This window comes from Cydia strobilella, chromosome 5, assembly GCF_947568885.1.
Source record: "Cydia strobilella chromosome 5, ilCydStro3.1, whole genome shotgun sequence".
Taxonomy (NCBI): Eukaryota; Metazoa; Arthropoda; class Insecta; order Lepidoptera; family Tortricidae; genus Cydia; species Cydia strobilella.
In genome coordinates, this window is record NC_086045.1 from 9,554,237 (window position 1) to 9,579,063 (window position 24,827).

A 24,827-nucleotide genomic window follows, 5' to 3' on the forward strand; every position below is an offset into this window, starting at 1 on the left:
GTTTAGTACATCATATTTATACCAATTTGACCCTGTTGCGTATTTTTTCACTACATTAGGTAGATCTATTTATTTGGTGACAGATCTACTATTTTGGTACAAAACTATTGTTTTGAGAACGGTGATTGTATTGAGGCAGTAAAAACTTGGGCTCAAAGTATTATTAAGGATACGCTTGTGCGTTTTCGGTCATTAAAATTTGGAGACCGTGGATATATTAATTGATTTGTCAATACAAATCTCAATTTAGACGACAGAAAGATAATTGCCCTTTTATACCACGTCTCCATGAATCTTCTGTATTCTTTCTCTTATCTGTATTTTCAGGAGACACTTTATTCTAGTCACAAGATTTGTGATATGCAATTGTATAGTTTACTTTAGAAGATAAGTAGTTACAACAATAACTAAAACCAAATTTCATATCTAAATCACATACACACAAATTCACACTACGGTTTTGCATAAATACATGGTACGCCGTTCCTAATTTCTCGATATTATTATACATTTGACTTGTGCAGGCGAAGAAGGCCAAACAGGCCGAGATCGACCGCAAGCGCGCGGAGGTGCGCAAGCGCATGGAGGAAGCTTCTAAGGCCAAGAAGGCTAAGAAGGGTTTCATGACCCCCGAGAGGAAGAAGAAGCTCAGGGTGAGTATTGCTAACAGACTGAACTTGCACTTCAGTAGTGTTCAGAGGGTAATTAGGTAGCACTTTAGTAAACCATTGTTATTTAAATGTGATTTTTTAATAGTTGCTGCTGCGTAAAAAAGCCGCAGAGGAACTGAAGAAGGAACAGGAGCGCAAAGCGGCCGAGAGGAGGCGCATCATTGAGGAGAGGTGTGGTAAACCCAAGAACATTGAAGATGCAAACGAAGGTAAATATGCTTCTGCTTTTTGAAATTATTATTAACTATTCTCGATGATTAAAATAGCAAATACATTTTCCCCACATGTCTAGAATTAAGCACTCAAATATATATTTATTTCGTCATATGCTTCACATTGCCACTATTTTGTGTATCTGTTTCATCTGTTACCCATGTGCATACATGTATGTATCACGTTATAGATGATCTTAGGAGGATTTGCAAAGAACATCACGAACGCATCAATCGCCTTGAAGACCAAAAGTATGACCTGGAATACATCGTTAAAAGAAAAGATATTGAGGTAGTGAGACAAGTCCGACTTAAGTCTCAACTCTTTTAAACGACTCACCAAACTGACATCTCTTCACTTTCATATTTAACGTTATTTGTGATGTCGAAGTGGCGTGTTTCTCTCAGTCTGGTTAACTGATTAAACGTTCTTTCTGGGCCACCGGGACCCTCCCGCGCAGGCCATCTTGTCTATCCTAACGCGTATCTTTATTTCTTCTAAGCTCCATGTGAAGTACTGATTTGATTGTTGTGCGTATGCTGACTACTTTCTATTTTCCGACTTTTTATATTAAAAATCTTCTTTTCATCAAAACTTAACCGATGCGTTTTCGGTGTAAGCTGTCGGTGATTAGGTTTAAAGGGTGAGACTGGCGCGGCTAGCGAACACTTGGTAATACTTAAGTTATTTTATAGCGGCTCTAACGAGCATCATAACCGGGTACCATCAGCGTATTGGCAAGCTCGAGGAGGAGAAGTACGATGCGGAGATCGAAGTAGCCCGCAAACAGCTCGAGGTCTGATCTGGTTTGGGCTCTACGCAGTACACACTTAATATGCAATTAATTCAGAGTAGTTCATGCCGATAATGTGACTAGTTTTAAATTTGTTTGTTTTCGCAGTCCACTCATAATTATCACTTGCGGAGCTGAAAGTAAAAATAAAAACATCCCTAACAGTGTGGATAACAAGTATAAGTTTAAATGCTGAAATAACATTGAGCCGTTGTAGTCACCTGTCTCTCGCAGACAGAGCAAAAATTAGCGATAATCGAGAGCCTGCGCGACACCATGTAGCTTCGCTTTCGCTTGATCCTCCGCCGGCAGTAGTCCTAACGTCGTGTCCCACACTACACCACGATTTTAATAATGTTCACCTGAAAATGTGATTGTATTTTTCTATAGCGGAACTGCAGACGATATGTCAAATGTACTGGCACAGAATATACAACCTTGAGGGGGATAAATATGAACTAGAACGAGCCATTGAAATTAGGAAAATGGAGGTAAACTGGATATTAGGATTGGGAATGCATTATGATATGAGTTGATACTGATCTAGTTGTTACGACATGACATGATAGTTGAACGGCTCAACGCACACATGCACACGTCGCTCCACGTCGATAGACGCTGGTCACTCACACCGATGCCCATGCTCATTCTGCTGGCTCAATAATCTGTCTTTCCTTTTTCTTTAGCAATGCTCAAGAGAATAATACAGGAGTATCATGACCGCATGTATGTGTGTGAGGGCCAGAAGTGGGATTTGGAACATGAAGTCAGGAAAAGAGATTATGAGGTATTGACCAATACTTTATAACCATTGTGAATATCACAGTCATCGATTATGTAACAAACGTGCGCGTGTGACAAATCGTGTACATTGTTAACGCTTTGTAAGTTTTCGGTTGTTTGTTGTTGAGTTGTAAATAATAGTTGGGGCCGTGGGTAGTGCTGTATAGAGCAGATATGTAAAGTAGAAGGTCCTCGGGCGCACAGGCGCAGCCCAGCCACGGTAAGGCGTGCGGTGCAAAATCGATCACGGCGCGTCATCCGACAGGAGCTTACACCGCTAACTACACTAACGATAGTAACCGCCCGCTCGGCGAATCGTAACAGTAACCACACACTCACCACTCAACCACGCGGCGCCCCGGGCTCCGCTGCATGTCCGCGTAACATCATCTCACTGGTCGCTCATGTCATCTCCATACGTCGCGTAATCTCGAATACGTATAAGAGGATCGTATGAGCCAGCCGTCCTCGACGACGCAAGGTAGCTCTTAATAAGCTTCCTTTTATCTATAAGCTTTGCCTGTTGCATGACATAATCGTATACTTAATATGTAATAACAATCGACGCATCTGAATCCTTATTAACCATTCCCTAAAATAGTATGGCACTTGAATAATATCTTACAGTGTGACAGCTATAATAATAACCGATCTCCGACGTTGCAGCCGCTAGTGTGACGCTTCGCGTGTGTTGCCGAGCTTAGTGGCCTTACTGAATTTTCTCTTTTTGATGATAACAATTAGAATTGACGTTAAAGTACCATTGGAACGCTGGACTGGTTCCTCTATTGGCACACGCAAGTGCATAGTGTAAGTGAAACTTCTTGTTCCAAATCTCCAACTTTTCATCATGTACGTGCCGACACTTCCGCGCGAAATGTTTTTGCGTGTTCGGTTGCAGATATATGCCCCATAAACCTTTTTCCATACCCTTTGTTATATTTTGGATACGGGTTGTGTTTAAATAGAAAGTGCCATGCTCTGGTCGATGTTGCCCTTCCTTCCCTGATCAGTCGAGTGCCCTCCGCTCGAGCACTCGTACCGGGACACGGAGTGGTGTATACTATGCTCACTTGCAAGTCCAGAGACACACATACATATCTCAATTACTATCCACATTCGCAAGTCAGGATCGATTTTGCACCGTCACTCAATAATACACATTATACGACGTCGTACCTACTCATACATTAAATGTCGATGTTTATTGGTTGTTTTAATGAAACGTTCGTTTTGGGTAGAAATACTCACAATACATACAGCGCTCAATATGCTACAATTTCGATCACCGGACGTAGTCACTCGTGCCATCCGCTGTACACTAAATATTGCTAACGGCATAAAGTCGAAGAAGTACTATATTGATGGCGCTGTATTTCATATGTAAAATATCGCACTTGTTGTTTATGTACATGAGATGTGGAGACAGGTGCTGCTGGAGACCAGCTACCGATGTCGAGGCACGATAAGTAGATTTGCTGCACGAAAGTAGTAAAATGTGGAATAGTTTACTTGGTATATCATGTAGTAGGACAAAGAGCACAGGTTAAAGATATAAAGGCAAACTGTATTAGAATATGGGACTGACCTATACCGATCATTCTACATACAGACAACAAAAGTAATTATCTCTGTATACAGCTCGCTAATAACACTGCCTAATATTCGCTCAGCTATTATCTTGTTCTGTGCTTTGTTGTTTCATTGGCCGAGCGTAACTGCTGGCTTAACATAATGCTCTCAAACGCGTGGTGTTGACTTTTTCTGATTTCTTCTGTGAATGTGTTGCATGGTTTTACATTCATGTGTAACATTTTCTACAACATTTGCACGTCGTTCTACAAGTTTGATAAATTTATAATATAATCAACATATTATACAATCCGCTTTGACCTCGTAAATTTCTTAACATTTATTTATTTTTTGTTTAGTCTCAAACTTGTGGAATGTAGTTCTGCATGTTTTTTAAAATACATTTTTTAATACAAATATCTTACAGTATTTCAGTGTATTAACTTAAATTCCATTTTTATTGTAAACATGCTCATCAATGATATTTGTCCTCTTAATTAATACCTACAATTATCGTCATAATATATAGTGTATTATTTTATGATCTGTTCTTCTAGTTAATAATTGAAGTTCACATATACCATTAACTATTGAGTTCTATTTTCTTTTCATTACTATCTAGAAACCTTTTTAAATGATAAACGTTGTTCCGGCAGATCTCCGACCTGAACTCCCAAGTCAATGACCTCAGAGGAAAATTGTAAGTACCAAATATTTTACACTTTATAAAAATCATAAAAAAAAAAAATTTTTGGACAGTATATTCAGATTTAAAAGTTTGCACTAATTTTGTAATTACTAAAAACAAAACAGACGATAAGCGTACATAACGTCAGTCGCGATGTTGGCAACATGTGTCTGTGAATACGATCCGTTGTAATGATATTCGCGTCGGGGTGTAAGGAACTCAGGGGCTCTTGTCTGCTCTTCACTCCCTTTATTGTAGACGTCACATACGAGAGTGTAAATAAAGTACCTATCTTTCGACGTATACTTATATTATTCAGTCAGTACCCGTGGAATGATACCTAAGTAATCAAAGAAAGCAATCACTTTAAAATAAATCCTTATTATAATAATATGAGTAGGGACTTAGATAATACCTACGTATCTGCCATTCTAAGTTGCCCTCAAAATGACAAATAAACTTTTGTAGATATATACTTTTTACGACACATATGTAGGTACACTAAGATGTAACATTTATTTAAAATATCTCGTTTTCTTCCAGCGTCAAACCTACACTCAAGAAGGTGTCCAAATACGAGAACAAATTCGCCAAGCTTCAGAAGAAGGCCGCCGAATTCAACTTCCGTAACCAGTTGAAGGTTGTCAAAAAGAAGGAGTTCACCCTTGAAGAAGAAGACAAAGAGGTACATTATTCCTTTATTAATCTTAAAGTTTGTAAGCAGTGTCGTAATTGCCCAATAAAGGCAACAAAGAACATTTTAAGAGACTGTTCTTCTCTTTTAATTACTTCGAATACGATTAAAAAATGTCATTAAAAGTGACTTTCTATAAGTAATTTCCCGAATCACGGATTACCTTTGCAGTGGTATTCCAATCATTGTAGGTATGAAGTTAATATGTTCACATTGCAAGATGTTCTGAATGCAATAAAATTTAGTCGAATAACACACACACACTACCAATAATGCTTTGTTTCAATACAAAGTGAATCGTTATCGGTGTATTTTAGGCGATGGTAACGTTGAACCGATTCTCACTTAGATTGTATTACCTGGAAAATCTGTTACGTTTCGCGGATACATTACAATAGTAATTTTCCTCTTGTCTTACTTATTTACTTTACCCTGATATAATACATAATGAATTAACTCATCTCTAAAACACTTACAAACCATAAAAACTCCCATAACAATATTACCGATAGGTAGGTACTCTGCAAGTAACTTTTCTCATCCTACGACGCACTCCCGGTCCGATAACGACTTTATCAACTCGAAGTAATATTATTATGTATCTTTCTTGAAATAAACTTTTCTCTACTAATATTCAACAGGCTAAGAATGCGGAGAAGGCTGATTGGGCTATCGGCAAGAAGTAAACACTGTAACAACACGTCACAAACTTAACCCATCTATATAACACCTGAAATCAAATTTGATGGATTATATTTATTACCTATTTATCATAAGAATAAAATTTTATTATTATTAAAAAAGACAAGCATTTTCAAATATCCTTATGATACCTGACATAAATAAGGTGAGAAAAGTTTGGGTAAATTCGATGTCCCTAGTCCCTACTAGCTAATACATAAGCTTGCGCTTTGAGTCAACGTTCTTAAATATTTTCTCGAGTATCACGCGAGACCCCGCTTCGCAATTCCTTAAGTTCCATTTTTATCTAAATCAAAACCGTATACGGTGCTAATACATATTTCTTTAGCTTTTGTTACTAATTTTATCTCAAACATGCAATGAAATATTGATATTTTGCATGTTCTTCATATTAGGCTAGGAAGTATCACGTCTCGGGCGCGGCTAGACGAGAGATCTTTAATAAAATTTTATACAAAGTTGCAGGCCTAGGCCGGAAAGTAGCTCTTTTTTAATTTCCATTTCACATATATTCGTGACACAGCATCATGTCATTCAGCCATTAAAAAAAACTGTAAGCAATACTTGCTTTTTGGTTCGTTATAACATTCTGCCACTACGCCTATTCGAAAAAACAATAAACTATGTTTGCTATATTTAGCAATGTTATTAATATAAAATTTTCATGAGCATAATAAATAACACATTATTAAAAAATTCCAATGAATGTGAATTGCAAATTGAACTACACAAATACACATTTAAAATATTTCATTTAAAAATTTATTAGCGGTAAAAATGTCTACTCAAACCCGCGTAGGTATTTTTTTCTCGTTTTGGAGACAAAGTTGAACATTTTTGCATTCTGTAATTGTATTTTATTATTGGACTTATTGAGCATTGTTGATTGTGTTATTTAATATGAGTTACGACGAAAATATGAAATGAGTTTTGTTAAGTCTTTCAAAATTTACAAGCAAGACTGGAAGAGTGCCGCAACCACTACGGACGACATCTTGATGATTTTATTTTTAAAACGTAAAATTTATTTCTTTAACCCCAAATTCTAATTATAATTTTTATTAAAAAAATATAAAAATTGATTATTTATTAATTATTTTTTAAATGCATTTATTACTGGCCCACCCTGTATAAGGCGAATAATTTGGATGTTTAAGGCAATTTTATAAATTGGATAAGCTAAGAAAAATGCTCACAGTTTATCGGAAAGTTTTTGTATCATATTTTAAAGAACTGAATGTTACTATAAAATCGACAACACTGTGGGAATTAAACTCCATGCTTAAGGCATCGATGTATGTGAAGCATAATATCAACATTCAAATAGGTATACATAAATATATACGTGTAATAAATTAAAAAAAAATAGTGTGATAAAGATAGGTACATATAGGTGCTAGTTATATTTTGTGTCTAGTTTACTTTTAGTTTCTCTAGAAAGAAAACTTTGATTTCGTGATGGAGGTTTATTTATTTATTTCATTGCATTTATTGAGAAAAGCACTATACGTACATCGGCGTGAAAAGGGGTTGTCGGCCTCATAACTATCCTCTATAATGCATTCGCCCGGCAACCCCTTACTTCCCAGCCCCTGTAGTAATGTACTATTGTAGGAATGTAATTTACCAGAATCGGTAGGTAATACTGCAATTGTCTCAAGTTAAAAAATATATCTTCAAAATTTGTTTTGTTTTTTTAAACCCGAACAAACTTCAGACGGTTACAGACAACACTGACTTAAATGACCGCACCAAACACTTAAGGTAGCTAACTGCACAGATCCAAAAGACACGTATTTTACTTATACAATTTTATACAGTCCTTGATTAGATTACGTTTAGCGGTGAGTTAATATTACCATATTTCACAGGGCGGAGTTGGAGGAAAGGTAAACGCTTACATAGAACATGCCAGCACCACAGTGTAGACACGTTTTACTGGGCACACGATATGTACACGTGGCACGCTGTACATAATTTTCTCACTGGCTTTATCAATGACTTAAATCAATTTCAGAATGCAGCTAGTTGCAGTATTAGTTATTTTCGCGTAGGCACATAAACTTTGCCGATTATTAGAACTTGTCAGGAATTGGTTTTATGCACTTCACTATTATGCAACTAGGGAACAAATTAGAATATTTTATGGAATATTTTTTGATTTGTGATTTTATGATGTGCGATTCCCGCCTCGGCCACCGGTGGACTTGGTCACTTTTTCTTTGGTGTATGTTAACTACATATTTCAGTTTATAATTTCACTATCATGCTTTATCTTTCTTCAAAGCAGTAGTAATTTAATGAGTAGATTGGTCCTAGTTGAAATTAAATTCTGTTCCTTGAGTGTTATTTACACACACCGAGCAGGACGCCTGTGTTTCATAAGATAAAAAATGTTAAGCTCTTGTGCAAGCGATATGATTTTGTCTATTAGAAGCGTTTTAAATACTTATAGTGTATGTAAATAAGCTTTAATGCGTGTAAAATGCTTTATGTTCAATGCTAAATCTCCATTTATAAAAGAAAACACTCCTCCAAATGAATCTCACAGCATTCAAGGAGGCAAACGGTAGATGCTACTGACGCGCATCACGATACAAATTATGTATTTATTTGTTTGCTTTGCTGAATTGATCCCTTTTCTTTTATAGCAGTGGAAGCATTATGATCTGATTAGTCATACGGTACTGATATTAGCACTTTGTAAATATATACGAGTGTTTATGTACAGGCTTCGTGTGTGAGCGTGCAGTGAATATAGCGCGGATTAGTTCTTCTTGATAATTGATTTATAGATGCTATTCATAGATGGAGTTTTCTGATTGTGTATTAACGAGTTGTTTTTTTTACAGAAAAAACCAGACTGGTCCAAGGGCAAACCCGGCGATCAGAAGGTAAAAGAGGAAGAGGTTGAGGCATGAAGTGTTAAATCACACCTACCAAAAACTATATGTGACCTTTGTCGTATTCCAGCCGACCAATACCTTATTGCCATAACTGTCTCAAATTCAATGTGATCACCCATCCTTTTATGTGGCTAGTCCGACCCATTGGGGATTCCTTCCCAGTTCAGCCTATGGCAATAGTTCCTCCATTATTGTATGTATTGTCTATAAACCAATCATGTCTACCATTTCGAACATGTAATTTTATTATTATTTATTTATTACAATAATGTTTTTATAAGATATTGATACGTTTAATAAAAATTAATATTCTGTACTATGTTATGTGTTGTCTATGTGCCTTTGTTCCCTTTGTCCTTTTCTACCCGCAACCAGTGAAGTAGCTAGAATTTATTTACTTGGTTTTATATCCATGTTTGTGTTCGTAAGTATATAATATAATTATGTCAACTAGAATACTCCTTATTAATGAAAATATATTCCTTATGTAATCGAATTCGTTCATGTGTGAACTGATTCCAAACAGTTTTTACTAACAATGTGGCCAATTCGAACTTACCTACTTTTTGATGTCTAACTGTCAATTTTGTTATCATTCGCCCGTGTGATTTGCTCGTACCTATCCAATACAAGTACAAACAAGTACAAGCGAAATGCTTGCGCGGATGATAACAAAATGACATCACTTTAATAGAAGTAAATTTGAATTGGCCTCAAAATTACTATAGTTGGTCAAACCAAATTGGCAGTAAATAAGAACCAAAAAAACTATACTCATCCTTTTTTTTGGGTGCTAGTACTAGTGTAAGACAAAGATAGCATGATTATCTCTGTCTATGTTTGAAATGAGACAGTCCTTTGACAAACTATATTTGCCCAGTGACAGGTATAATCGTTGTAGTGATGTAGAGATGGTTTCTAGCGACATTTCCGTAGTAATGATATGGTATGTATGTCGGCGGCAGATCGTAAAATCGGGCATATCGAGATATTCCTAGGCATATCATGAAACGCCGCCCTTTCACGATCTGACTAAGAATAACCCAGGCATATCACGATCTGCCTAATAAAAGAGGCGGCAGATCGATCATACCAATTGCATTCGTTGATATTCCTAGCTTCATACCGGGCGCATCGTAAAATAACATGAGACGCCGGCATTTCGTGATCTGACTAGCGACAACTAGCCATATCGTGCAATCTTCAAGGGTTTCAAGTGGAAAGATAAATATCAATTATAAATAAGAATTATATTGTATTAAGCGATTATATTTTACGGTTTTACAACAAAACAAAATGGAAAAACAGCTAAATCACATATGATGCCGTAGATAAACTAACAGTTAAACTCGATCAGCTGATGCTTTTCCGCCATTTTGCCGCAAAGCAAATTGCGAAATCGCCGTGAAGGGGTGATTTTCCTAGGCAGATCATGAAGCGCCGGCATGTCATGATCTGCCTAGCGACCACTAGCCATGTCGTGCAAAACTTCAAGTTGAGATATTCCTAGGCATATCATGAAACGTCGCTATTTCATGATCTGACTAAGATTAACCCAGGCATATCACGATATGCCTTACAAAAGATGCGGCAGATCGATAGGAGCAATGTTTTCGTCGAAATTCCTAGCTTCATACCGGGCGCATCGTAAAATAATTGCATTTTTTACCAATGGTGGCGCTGCATTCTATGTGGCGCTGCGTCCGCCAGTGTTGCCAGATCGTACCCATTAGTGCAGAGCAAATTTAAAAAATGTAGGCGCGAAGGAATATCGTAGGTACGTATCTTTTGTGAAAATTGTGTATTGGTAAAGCCCCCTCCAGACTATGTGCGTAAATCGCGGCGCGACTTCGCGGAGATGACGTATGACTCCACACTCGCACAACTTCAAGGCGATTTCGATGCGACGATCTTCCTAGGAATATGAGAATATCACACCTTGAAGTTTGCACGATATGGCTGGTGGTCGCTAGGCAGATCATGAAATGCCGGCGTTTCACGATCTGCCTAGGAATATCACCCCGTGAGGTTTGCACGATATGGCTAGTTGTCGCTAGTCAGATCACGAAATGCCGGCGTTTCATGATCTGCCTAGGAATATCACACCTTGAAGTTTGCACGATATGGCTAGTAGTCGCTAGGCAGATTATGAAATGCCGGCGTTTCATGATCTGCCTAGGAATATCACACCCTACTTATTGATATGCCTAAACGTCGCCGGGCAAATCGTCAAACGTTGAGGTTTAAACGATATGGCCGGTAGTCGCTAGTCAGATCGTGAAATGGCGGCGTTTCATGATATGCCTAGGAATATCTCGATATGCCCGGTTTTACGATCTGCCGCCGACATGTATATTTAGAGATGTGACTAATGTAAATCGATGGTCACAATAAGCGATTATGATTAACAGTGACTAATAGAGGGAATCGATTGTATACCTACTATATATATTTTTTTATTTGAAATTAATTAACTGTCCTCAAGAAGCGTATTACAAAACATGTGGTGATAAAATAGGTATTAAAAATCAATACATATAGGTAGGTACATCAACATCACTGTCTGTTGATACTGGGTGGACACTGGACACACCATGATACAGAAATCATTTTTGAGGCCACTTCTGGTTTGTAAATTTGCTACGGTTTTGATGTTATTTTCATACGACTTTAAAGATCGCTGACGCTGATAGGTGCAAGCGAAATGCAATGAAAGCCATGCGTGAGATGCGCACCAATCACCAAAACAAGATCGAGACCATTACAAATTGTTGAATCAGAATCGGCCTCTTGGAGACTATGTGCGCGCCACATTTCTGTATACACCCCAGGCCAAAAGTATGGAAACAACGTTGGTTTCTTTAATATCTCATGTTTCTATCTTTGTTGTATATATTTGTAAACTAAGACTTACATTAGGCAAACCTAAAAGATTATTTATACACGCTTAATATCAAAACATCCTAAAATATTGTCTAAAAAGCTAAAAAAAAAGTAGGAAAAAGTTACATAATTATACCTACCCTTTAATTACATGACAAAATGTTGAATTGGCAACTATCACAGCCAGAGTAATTTACTTTTAAAATGTTCTATTATTATTTTTACCAAATTGTCAATGAGTAAGTAGTATAAAATCCATAGCTTAAAAAATCACACTTTTCTATGGAAATACAAGCTTGTTTCCATACTTTTGGCCTGGGGTGTACGACGTACGACATCAATAAATTATGTGTAGGTTCCTCGAGGAAGTTACTTTATAATATTTTGGCGAAACCATCGCAACATGGTAAAAGAATTTTATTTTTTATTTTATTGAATACTGAAATTGACCAGGCAGAATACACCGGCACGGCATTTTGAAGTTTCCATTACATTGTTAATTGAACTGAGATTCTGTTAACCTAAAGTCAATCTGCCGCCGCAGCGTAAGGTAATGCCATTTGGTGCGATGTGGTAGCCATCCTGTGAAATACTATTAATTGTTCTGTGCCGTTGAGTTATTTTAAGTTTACTGATAAATAAATGCCGTCAAAAGTTCGTAAATAATTTAGGTTGAATTAACTAATATAATTTTGATTCATTCATAAAATGTACTTGTGTGATTATATTACGATTTAAAAATCTTTTAATCCATAGATGCAATAAAGATTGAACTTTATAAAGCAGAAAGCCATGGATTCAAGCATAAAGATGCTGACCCAGTTATACGGATAAGACCACCTGGCATTTACTCCACGTGCTACAAAAATTGGCTAGCGCTAGTACGTTTACTAGCACTGTTGGTATGCCGCCAAGATTTATAAATGATTAGTGTTCAGCGGCAGTTGCGCATATCTAAGTAAACTCCGTGGATACATGCCAGAGCTCCATTTTTTCTTCTCTTTAGAAAAAAATATATACTTAAGGCATTTTTAGCATGAAATTTAATCTAATCGATTTATTTATTATTAATTTGTCGCCACACGTTGCGAATTCCCTATTTTTCGCACTTGTATCGTATCCTATTACGAGCTTGTAAATGTAAATGGAAAGAAAATAACACAAGTCAAAATAATGTAAATAAAATATAATTATGTAGATTGAGAACCACCACCTCTTTTTTGAAAACCAGTAACTCCTTTCTAACTTAATTTGTATATGGGTAAGTAGGTATGTCGTGTCGTATAGGTATATCGTCGACACGCTGTTCAATATTACAAGTATGTAAGCCGAAGAGCTCGGCAACTAAAAGTTCTTACCGGGACTTATCAGTGTAAACGAAATAAATTAGTTTGAACTGATTATATAAACAATACGGGTATTAATAATAAGTTTAAACATATCGGTAAGTTTGTATTTAGTGAATTCTTGCTATAGCCGGGTTTCTCGATTTCGTTGAGAAGCACTTGTCGTACTATTAAATATTACTATTAATAGTTACTTTACTACTTATTTTTCATTTGTATGAACATTGTCTCTTCTATGGAATGTAGTTTATATTCCCGTTGTTTTTCAATGAAATTGAGAGACCTTCCGTTGCTTTGACCTCCAGCACAGGTTTATTTTCTGTATACAAAAATAAAATGTAAATTTTATTGTATATGGAAAAATCCCATTGAGCTAGTAACGATTTTTTTTTAACTTTATGGCTGAAATTTATTTGAAAATAAGATAAAATGGAAGCAGATATGTTTTACTTAAATACGAGTAATAGCCTAGGGCAGGGCTAATCCATACAGAACTCATTCAGATAAATTAATTATTATGTCATTAGACAAATTTAAATTGATTCCAGATCAATCAATTTAAATTTGTCTAATGACAGAATAATTCGTTTATCTATAATATAATAGTAAATAAAAAATATCCGTACATATACAATGATAGACAGTCTAATTGCCAGATTCTACAGAAATTTACGTGCTGCATAATGGTAAAATAATATGCTCCTAGTTATGCAATGCAAGCTTAATATTTTATGTAAATTGCTTTTGCAAATTTCACTCGATTTAATCCCACAATACATTTTACAGTAAATTGATTTAAAAAGAGCATGCTAAACCAATTTAAATCACTCATTGAGCTTTGAGCCAAATTTCATCTAAAGCTTCCCAAATTGCTTGTAATTATCATTCGTCACCGCCAGTGTCGCTCGTGCTTTATTGAGTTTTATCCCACCAAATTTAGGTAAATCCATCGATATAAATACATACATGTATTCATTTATCCATCATAACTATCATAAGGCTTCATAAAAACGAACGCGTTTATTTATTAGTATTTTGTAATCTCAAAAAAATGTTTATTGGATCGAATCGGCATTAATTGTACGCCAATTTTTTTTCGCTGACTAGATCATCATCAGCATCCATATGCTTAGATGAAGCTATTCTTAGGTTGCTAAGTCGACGTGTTTACTCACAATACCTTTGTGAAATTTTATTGGAATTTCTTTATTCCTTTGCTCTTGAATGTATCCTCTTTTTTCATAGCAAGAATTTTTAGGTCATCAACGGTAATTGTACTTACAGTGTACAGGAGCGGTATCCAGATTTTATAATTTGTGGTACCACTTTTAAACGACTCGAAGTGCATCTTGCACCCACTACTCATAAAGCTAAGCAAATTTCATTGAATGGCATTCATGGAAATTCATGATGAATTGCTTGCTTAAATATTCTTTGCGCTTTAAAGCTTGTTGCTTTAATAAGTGAGTTACTCATAATTCTTGCGTTTTATTAAACCAGCCAAACTTTTGCTCAACTTGAACGTCTTACTTAGGAAGGAGATGCCGCAGCAGCTCCGGCTGAGGGCGCTCCAGCTACACCAGCAGAAGGTGCGCCCCCAGCTGAAGGCGCTCCTCCAGCGGAAGGAGTCGCGCCCACACCTCCAGCAGAAGGGGCCCCTCCAGCGGAGGGCGCCCCCGCAGCGCCGGCGGAAGGGGCCCCGGCAGCACCTCCAGCAGAAGGTGCCCCACCTGCGGAAGGTGCCCCTGCGGCAGAGGGCGCCCCACCCGCAGAAGGCGCTCCCGCCGCACCCCCAGCAGAAGGAACCGCTCCTTCTACGGAAGGGGCTCCAGCAGGTAATTATTTAACAAATTATTTTGAAATACAAAACATGTTTAAAACGTGAAACCAAAGCATTCATAGAAATATTATTTGAACTATGTACTTACACACTAAGAATTAATCTCATACCTTATTTAAATACGAATGTGTCTTCGTTTCATTATACTCGTACCTACCTATTGTGTATGTGTAAAATTCTATATACAGTATTGGGTACCTAATTATTACATTGTGTTTTAAACAGCGCCACCGGCAGAAGGCGCACCACCGGCAGAGGTCGCCCCTGCCCCACCTGCAGAAGGTAAAATAAAAGGATTATTAAGTCTTTTATTATGAGTTCAAAGAATTGGTGCAAGGGTGGTCAGACAAGGTTTAAGTATGTCAATGTTATGGAACTAAATTGTCAATTTTCCTTGCACCAATTCATTTAACTGTACTACGCTGCTAACAAATGCTAAGAGAAAACAAATGTTTGTTTATGCCGTATGTATTCATGTGATAAAAGTCAGTTGATAAAGAGAAAGAGAGAGGTACTTATTTTATTTCATATATTTATCAAGCGGTATCTAAAAAAACTTGTTTGCTACCGATTTGGCAGGACAATGAAAACGGAAAAAAGCAAGTACATTTTAAGTGTAAAAGCTCATAAAAGCGTATGGGTGGTATGAAGAGCATGCAACGTCCGTAGTTTTTTCCTTATGTAAAACATAATAAATAAAATTGATTTTAAGGAGCTCCTGCGGATGCGCCAGCGCCAGAGGCTGCGCCTGCGGAAGGTACTTATGTCGTGAACTTGTCTGTAATTGTCGTTTGTGTAGCATAGAGTAGACTGTGTCGTCATTATGTATTTGTCCTTCAAGAACTCAGTACTCATTTATATTTTCTGCTCCCGAAAGTTAAGAACATTGGCGATAAAAACGCCTATTCTGATACGCCCGAAAATTACGTCGGGTCAAATGATGTGCCGCTGGAGCATTGGTCTTCCTGGAAAGATTCCCCATGAAGTACATTAGAATAGAATAGAATAGAATAGAATATCATTTATTTCAGTATATAAGTACACAGTTATACAATACATGACTTAATAGAATGCCAAGCATGATTACTGTGTACATATAAATATCAACTATCAATTCAATGTTTCCTGTTCAATTGATAGTCCAAAACAATAATAGTAATCATCTAAGCAGTGAATACTTAACAAAAAAGTCGTAAACTCCTTAAAAACACATGTTTTTCTAGCTATTAAGTAGAATAAAAAATAGGGTTTACCAGCGTTTTACTGAATTATTTAGCACTCTTTTCTCTATAAACCAATAATAAGCAGCCTTACGTGATTCAGTTATTGCTTGATAATGATTGATGGAGACTCGAGTATTTCAACATTTTAACAATTATAATTAAATTAGATTTCTGTTATTACTGAGTTCTTGAGCATTTTTGTCGAATGTGATTTTCCTAATTTCAAATTCCCAATAAAATAGTTACTGCGCTATGTAATGTAGTGAGTTAAAATTTATACCTATATATTAGGTGCACATACAAAAACTTACGTACATATGTATGTACTTGTCTACGTTTGACTAATGGCATAATTCTATACAGGGTGATTCAGGAGACGTGAGCAGGATTAACACTGCGCATTTAGTAAATTATAAGCAACTGTTTCGTAACAGTATTAGTGAGATCAACGTTATTTTTTTGTCGTGTTAAAAAAAGTTTTTAATTTATTCACCACATGCATGGACACCCTACAATTGGAATACATCCGTTAAATACTGACACTATGACAAGTGGCAAATTGAATGTCATCAGTCTGGTTACTTTTGAATCCTCGTATGACAGTTTATTTTCTTCATAATCAAAGTGCTGTCATAACGGTTATAGAGGTTTTAATGTTTATTTATTAGGTGTGACCATGATTGTAAAGAATTAAGCTTGTCCTCACCAAAAAGTAAAAAAATTGAAAAAATTGTGATTGTTTCACGTAAGTACGATGGTAACATTGGTAATCGATCAATTAACAGTTACTGAGTGTGCAGGGTTAGTCCTGCTCACGTCGCATAAATCACCCTGTATATGTACAAAATCTTGTAGGTACCTCATTAACCGAATGGCCAAGTCAATTGGTTTTTTGTTTAGGTACCTACTTACATTCTTTTAAGATCGGTACTATAGGCAATGTAACTCTCGCTCTCGGTCATTCTTGAACTTAGTTTCTTAATATCAATGACATCTCACATAAATTTTTACATCCATTTTCATGATATGCTCCGTAAATACAGGTGAATCAATATCAATCAATATACTACGAGTACATAAAAATAGGTAAATATTATTTCTTTCAGCTGCTCCAGAGCCCGCTCCCGCGCCGGAGGCGGCGCCGGCACCAGTCGAAGGTTAGTTGAAGTGTCCTACAAATACGATAAGGCAACTGTGCTGGCAAATACAAATGACTGGCATATAAATTTATAATAAAATTGGTATTGCACGTTTTATCCGATCCGATGAGTACAGTTTACTTGTTTTTGTTTGTTAGCTAACCATTATTTTTAAATTAACTTTCTCGCGTAAACATAAACTTGAAAATGTCGCAACCTATGTCTGTGCAAACTGCAAATCGGGCTCGAAACGTCGAAGGTAACTTTCTAGTTTCAAAAATTTCAAATAAAAATACGGTCGTAATATTGATTTTATAATACGAGTAGTCTAAGTGATATCACACGCGCCAATACATATGTAAGTGCCAGTTAGGTACATTGAGATAAATGCCAAAAGGGTATAAAAACAACACCAAACCTTTTTTTAAGAAGGCACCTCAAATTCGATACCTAATTCTCTATGAACACACGCAGACGACATTGCTGCATTTATTACCTACTGCTTGATTTTATGTAATGATTTAATCTCATTGCCTACATACGTTACTTACATAATAAAACATTATAATTGTTGCCAGTATATTATATCATATTATAGGCAATAAAAATATCATAGGCACAATAAGATAAGATAAGGTATTTTCGGTCGTGTTTTACCTTCTTTATTTTGCAATCAGTTGCCAAAAGAGCCATGTTTTGGCAACTTCTGCAGGCTGGTACTGTATTGCCCTTAGTTGCATCGAAATCTAAGCTTTTAGTGCCACTAACCCGATGACCCTGATAACCCGATATGGTGTAACTAACCCGATTTTGTTTTGTACATAAAAGAACTTGAAAATATTATTCGTCCACGAACTGTAAAATCGGACGAGTTTCCATGAGAACAACATTTTATTATCGAGTTGTGTTACCTGCATCTCTTTATGACAGACAAAAGTCAGCTAATCGAATAATAATAAAATAATAATAGTAATCAGCTATGCAAAGTAAGAAGTTGATGAAGTAAACTAACCAATTTTATTTTCAGCATCCGCCTAAAGCAACTCAGCTAGCACTTGATGACATCAAATACATCATACACATCAGTGATTTTATCAAAAAACGTATTTATTACATGATAGGATCTTTTCTACCGTACAGTCCGTACATCATTGACATTTGTAAATACATTTTCTATAAATAAATTAATAATATTATGAATTCGTTTTTTTATTTCATCTTGGAGCTCATTAAGGTGGTTCTTCTTGCGCGAATTTCATACAAACTTTCTTGGCATAGCACAATAGGTACGAGTACCTAGGTAGGTCCTATGCCAAAATTGGGTTTAGAATTCCCTCAAATGATTTAATTATAGTAATGAGACACAATAATCAACCTATCAATTCCGTTAACTATCGGAAAGAGTGTACCAGGATTATTCTGTTATTGGAGGTCAGGTCGAATGATTTATAAATTAGACGAAACTCTTAAGTTGCCTCTTATGAGTGCGACCCAGGCCTAATATCTCAGACCTTATTACAAGGATGGAATCCTAAACAGTTCCGAACTCTTAGGAACAATTAAGAACCTTTCTGGGACGTTATGAGTTGAAGGGCAATTTAAAGTTTGCGGTTTAAATTGTATGGCCATTACTACTTAATGGATGGTTAATGGAAATAGGATAGGTGAATTTGAAAGGCAGGAAATGTTAGGAAAATTAGAGTTAAATCTTATACGATTTTAGGACCAATACCGAATACCGAACTTTTGGAGGATAACAATATCTAGGTAGCTATTTATTAAAAATAAATGTTTTAAGGCCCCGTAGGTTCATGTTCTTCTCTCACTCTCACTGAGCGTAAGCGTGAGCGAGATGGATGTGCGTGCTCACGGAACCGCAGATATCGTGTTTTTTTACTTTTAATTTGTTTTAAGTTTTCACAAAAAAAATTGCGCATTTTTAGAAGCAAATTTCATATTTCTAGTTTTTGTGCATATATTGCTACAATTTTTTAAAGTGCGTTTTAGACCTATGTTCGTGATTTTTTTTTATCGAGCGAAAGTCAAAAAATCGTCACTAGAAAAACTCCTCAAGATGTCTAATTAAATTTTTGATAACCGTGTTGTGATCTAAAAAAGCGGCACGATTTTTCAAAATTGCGCTCTCTGAACCTACGCCACCTTAATTGCGTAATTACGTGTACATGGTATGTTGGGTTATTAAGATCGGATCAATCTTGATCAATACTACAATAGGTGCTAAATGAACATTCTTTTCGTTTGCCAGCGAACGTAATTTTAATGCACTTGCGAAAGATTCCAAAAGCGTAGCAAGAGCAAGTAGCGACTGGTTCGAAAATAGAATCTTGAGCGTTGCGAAGGTTTCAAGGCTCGAGGGTTAAACAAATTTGGCCACCGAGTGGAACACAACATTTTTTACCACACCAACACAAAGAAAATACTAACTGTAAATGTGAATGAAAACAAATCAATTCAAAATGAATGTTATTAAATATTTATCATTCAAAATCATCATTTAAAAGTCAATTCTACCAGCCAAGGAAACGTCTAAAAATTTGCATTTGATTACTTTGCCCCACATATTGTGGATAAAATGCAACTTTCTCATCAGTTTTTGAACAATCAAGAGAACCTTTACCAGCTGGTGTGGTGAAAAAATTTGTAACTATTTTTGCACAAAACATGGTAATTGCTTTTCATCATCGTATCAGCCTTTTATCGCCCACTGCAGAGCATAGGCCTCTCTTCGAGTACGCCACTTATCCCGGTCGTGAGCCAATCTCACCCAGAAGTGACCCGCAATCTTACAAATGTGAAATTGCTTCTAAAAATGTGTAATGTTTACTTTGATCGATTACTTTTTTGTTAAATAAATATGTATAACTAAAAATCACTATGATATCCGGGATTCCGGGCAGTCCGGGCACGCACGGCCGTTCGCTCAATGTTCAAGGAGCTGCGTTCGGCGAAGGACCTGAACTCACGGCGCTTTAAAAGACAATTAAAAAGCTATTTGTAGAAAAAAGTTAAAAAATAACTTTAAGTTTACACAAGTGTTGTTCACTAGACTTATATTGACCGGGATATAGACCGTGATTACCTTTTGTATTATTTGTGAGCTCCCGATATTACAGACAAGATATCAAAAATACTAAATAACTACTCTGTAAAAACTATCTTCACCCCGCACAGGAAAATTGCACAATTTCTGCGGTCGCCCAAAGACAATTTTCCCCTGGAAAAACCTGGTGTATACAAAGTTGAGTGCAGCTGCGGTAGTTCGTACATTGGGCAGACCAAACGCACTATTGCCTGCAGAATTAAAGAACACATTGCTGCGGTCAAGAACAATGACGTTCGCAAGTCAGCTATTGCTCAGCATCTCCTTGAGTCGGGTACAAATCACTGGATCGAGTTGCATAGTCCCAAGGTCATTTCGACAGAACGCCACTATATACCAAGATTGGTAAGAGAAGCCGTTGAAATTCACAAATACAAAAATTTTAATCGTGAAGATGGGTTTAAACTGTCAAATGTGTGGAATCCTGTGATTTGTTTGTGTAAAAAACCAGTGATATCCGAATCAAACACGCGTAGTGACACCGTGAGTGTAGTGTGTTTGGACAGACCAACGAGTGTGAACGCGACTGGACCAACAAGTGTGAATGCGACCGTTGGTAACGTTGAAAGTGAACGCAGCCGACGCGCAAGAATGAGGGTAGACAGAGCGCTGTCTACACAACTTTGACACCCACCCGCTATCTTCAGTCACCCGTGAACATGATGCATGTAACTGCGTCGAAATATCGGGAGCTCACAAATAATACAAAAGGTAATCACGGTCTATATCCCGGTCAATATAAGTCTAGTGAAACTAACCGTGAATCATTCAAACTCTAACAAGTGTTGTTTTCCTATAATAAAATTAACTGAGCAATAAGCTTAAGATACCTAAAATTTCAATGTATACCAAACAATGTGAAATGAAATGAAACTAAATGTAATGAAATAAAATGAAATGAAACCAAATGTAATGAAATGAAATGAAACCAAATGTAATGAAATGAAATGAAACCAAAACAAATATCGATCACATAAGCAACAGCAACAAGAATCAAATAATACATAAGTAAATCACCAATTACTCTTTCAGATACCTATTTTATTTATAGTACCTGTTCTGAATATACTGGATCTTGTAACATACGACAATTTTGTCTTAGAAATAGAGCACATTTTCAGTATCAAAGTTATGCTGCTTCTCTGCAAATTATGTCAACTGAAATAAGCTCGTTCAAGCCATTAAACAACTCTTAATAAAAAACATAAGTATAAAAATTAACAATTCATTACAACCACCAAACTTTGTTTACGTAGGATAAGAACCAATGTTAAAATTTCTGAATGAAATCTCCAGAGTATAACGACCTCCGCAATAATCTCTTATTCACCTTATCTTAACCCCATGGCGATACGGTTTATAAACGAGACACATTCAATTTAATTAAAGGGTTGAACAATTCTCGTACTGATTTAATTGCTTCATTCCTCCTTGCATTAAAAAGGTTAGCTGGTGTGTAGGGTTTGTACCCAATGGGTAAAAACGGGGCCCTATTACAGTACTAACACTCTGTATTTCTGTTGCCGCTATAACAACAAATAGTAAAAACATAATAAAATAAATATTTAAGTGGGGCTCCCATACAACAAACGTGATTTTTTTGCCGTTTTTTGCGTAATGGTACGGAACCCTTCGTGCGCGAGTCCGACTCATACTTGGCCGCATGAAGGGTTCCTTGACAACAGTTGAAATTTTCATTAAATACAGCCTGGTGACAGACAGACAGACGGACAGTGGGGTCTTAGTAATAGGGTTCCGTTAATACCCTTTGGGTACGGAGCTCTAAAATAGTAGATTGTGTCACAAGGGAGCAAAATGACATATTTACGGCGAGGGCGTACAATTGAATCCTAAACGAAGCGAAGGATTCTATAATAGAATCCTGAGCGTAGCGAGGGATTCTAACATAGAATCCTGAGCGTAGTGAGGGATTCAAGTGTTAACGCCCAAGGTGAAAATAATTTTGCTACCATGTGACACATACTGCTTTTCAAATCACCTATGAGGAAATTACACACATATATTAGGTTTCAAAACATTATTATTTTAAGCAAAGATCGATACGGACAAAGTGCCAAAAATATGTATTATGTATACTCGACCTTAGTACATACTTCTGGCACTTTGTCCGTATCGATACTTTCAGACGTGACTGTACTGACAAATTAAAAGAACCTACAGCTCATAATTATGTACCTAATATATTTTCAAAAACAGCAGCAAACAACTAAAATGATACAATGAAAATCAAGTACATTATTTTTGTAGATTTTTCTGATAACAAATTAGCTCTTACCCCTTTGAACCAAATCTTCGGAAGAACACTATGAAGACTGATATCACTTTTATTTATCACTTTTATTTAGTGTCGTTACCGGGATGCTGCTTAAAACATCTGACACAGATGAAAAGGCCTATTATTATTGATTTAAACTAAGTATTTACAAATTTATACAGAATACGGAACTGCATAATGCTTTGTAAAATATTTGTACAAAACTTTTTAAATATAAACTTTTTAAATTGCATAGACAAGTATAAGCTGCGTTTAAGGAGACCTAAAATGTCAAAATAAAAATCAAATTATTAAACTAAAGTTTTTTTACTTTCTTTATAATATCACGTAATTCATTAATTTACTTAATTTAAATATGATATTAATTAATTTAAAATACGTTAATTACATTTATTGTTTACAATTACAACAAAATATTATTTAAGTTAGAAAAATTGTATGCACGTAATAGACTATAAAGAAATTGTAATCGATTATATGCATACTAATTTCATATGTCTTTGTGTCAATATTTCATACTGGCAACATAATGTCCTTGAACAGAAAAGTGCCACTTTGATCCCTCCTAGCAGGGAAGAAAAGTTTCCTTTTCGAATAGGTGATGTGAAAATTATTTTGATATGTACACATTTTTATTGTAGTCTTTAACAACCAGGGGCCTAATGCATAATAAAATACAAGCTATTACTATTAGTGATTTTGTCCGACGACCCCATCGCCCGCTGGTTTTACCAGTGCAATCAGTCAACGTAGGGCAGCTTGTGGCGAGCTGTTGGGGAGTAGCGACATCAGGAACCAGAGTGTTCCTGGGGAGTTCTGTTACCAGAAGGAGGGTGGGTAGGACGGGATTCTCTGCCTCTGCCTTGCCTTGGCCGGCCGGCCTGAGTGAAGTCGTTAGAGCTATAAGCTCCAGGGGTGGAAGTGAAATATGCATAAGACGCGAGTTGGCACAGTGGCTGTTAATCACTGCAAACTTAATCTAATCAATCTAATCTAATCTGGTCGCGTACTGTGCGGTTTAAGAGGAATTTCCTCCCGCCTACGCTTCGGCTGTGGAATGAGCTCCCTGCCGAGGGGCTACAGTATGGGGTTCTTCAAAAAAGGAGTGTACAGGTTTTTAAAGGGTCAGCAACGCGCGTGTAATATCTCCGGTGTTGCAGGCGTTCATAGGCTACGCTAACTGCTTACCATCAGGCGGGCCGTATGCTTGATTGCCACCGACGTCGTATAAAAAAAATTCGCTCATGTTAGAAATTAAAATAACATTATATTTATCTCGGGTCTTACCCAAATTTATTAAGATTCTAAATTGCTTGACTATTTAACTATCAAATCGTTCAAAAGAATCAAGTCGTACCGTAATCGTACTTAAAATCGTCTAATGCTCATGACTACGCTCGTAACATTCATGAGCCAATGCTCTTTAAGATTACGAATACCTACGTGGTTATGTGTCACAGTAGGGCCTACCCCTACCCTTTTTCTGCATAATAAGTCGGATTGAACATACGCGATGAATACATAAGAAGCGTTTCGTCGTTAGGCGGCGTGTCACGTGCCTGTGTTAATTACACACGAGTCAAAAATTAGGAGTCGACTTTCAGCGTTTCAATGGGGTTGGCAACTGTCAAAGGTTTGTAGAGATGGCGCCATCATAGCTTGCCCCTTTTTCTATGAGACTTGGCTTAAAGGGCTGGCATCCAGGGCATTAAAAAAACAAAAAAAATACACAATTCTAGGGACTGACAGGGCAAGCTATGCTGGCGCCATCTGCTAATTATTTCGACCGGCCAACCCCATTAAAGGTATCAGAATAAATCAGGAGGCCAATTCGAATATATATTTTGATATCGAAATGATGTTATTTCGCTATTATTCGAGCGTGCATTTTGCTCGCATGTATTGGCGCTGGTCGAGAACTCGAGACGCACGATCAAATGATAACAAAAAGACATCA

General features: G+C 36.6%; 2 protein-coding genes across 19 annotated transcripts in view; both read left to right on the top strand.

Moving 5' to 3' along the window:
- LOC134741701 (troponin I) overlaps positions 1-9,341 on the top strand; it is a 443,517-nt gene extending 434,176 nt beyond the window's left edge. For 4 of the 18 annotated variants that reach the window (XM_063674591.1, XM_063674584.1, XM_063674582.1 and 1 more), the window contains 7 exons: positions 525-653; positions 757-880; positions 2,364-2,464; positions 4,689-4,732; positions 5,264-5,405; positions 7,988-8,005; positions 8,969-9,341. In XM_063674591.1, coding sequence (XP_063530661.1) covers positions 525-653; positions 757-880; positions 2,364-2,464; positions 4,689-4,732; positions 5,264-5,405; positions 7,988-8,005; positions 8,969-9,037 — 627 coding nt within the window. In that variant the 3' untranslated portion in view covers positions 9,038-9,341. Of the gene's footprint in view, positions 1-524; positions 654-756; positions 881-1,074; positions 1,176-1,579; positions 1,681-2,067; positions 2,169-2,363; positions 2,465-4,688; positions 4,733-5,263; positions 5,406-6,055; positions 8,006-8,968 lie in introns of those variants that run through there. The other 14 variants (XM_063674588.1, XM_063674583.1, XM_063674590.1 and 11 more) reach the window with 9 other exon arrangements.
- A 5,402-nt stretch (positions 9,342-14,743) lies between these two features.
- On the top strand, positions 14,744-18,639 carry LOC134741703 (uncharacterized). Its single transcript, XM_063674599.1, has 5 exons — positions 14,744-15,086; positions 15,317-15,373; positions 15,804-15,848; positions 17,421-17,471; positions 18,481-18,639. The coding sequence occupies exons 1-5, from the start codon at positions 14,793-14,795 to the stop codon at positions 18,634-18,636; spliced, it is 603 nt and encodes a 200-aa protein (XP_063530669.1). The 5' UTR covers positions 14,744-14,792; the 3' UTR covers positions 18,637-18,639.
- The last annotated feature ends 6,188 nt before the right edge of the window (positions 18,640-24,827 follow it).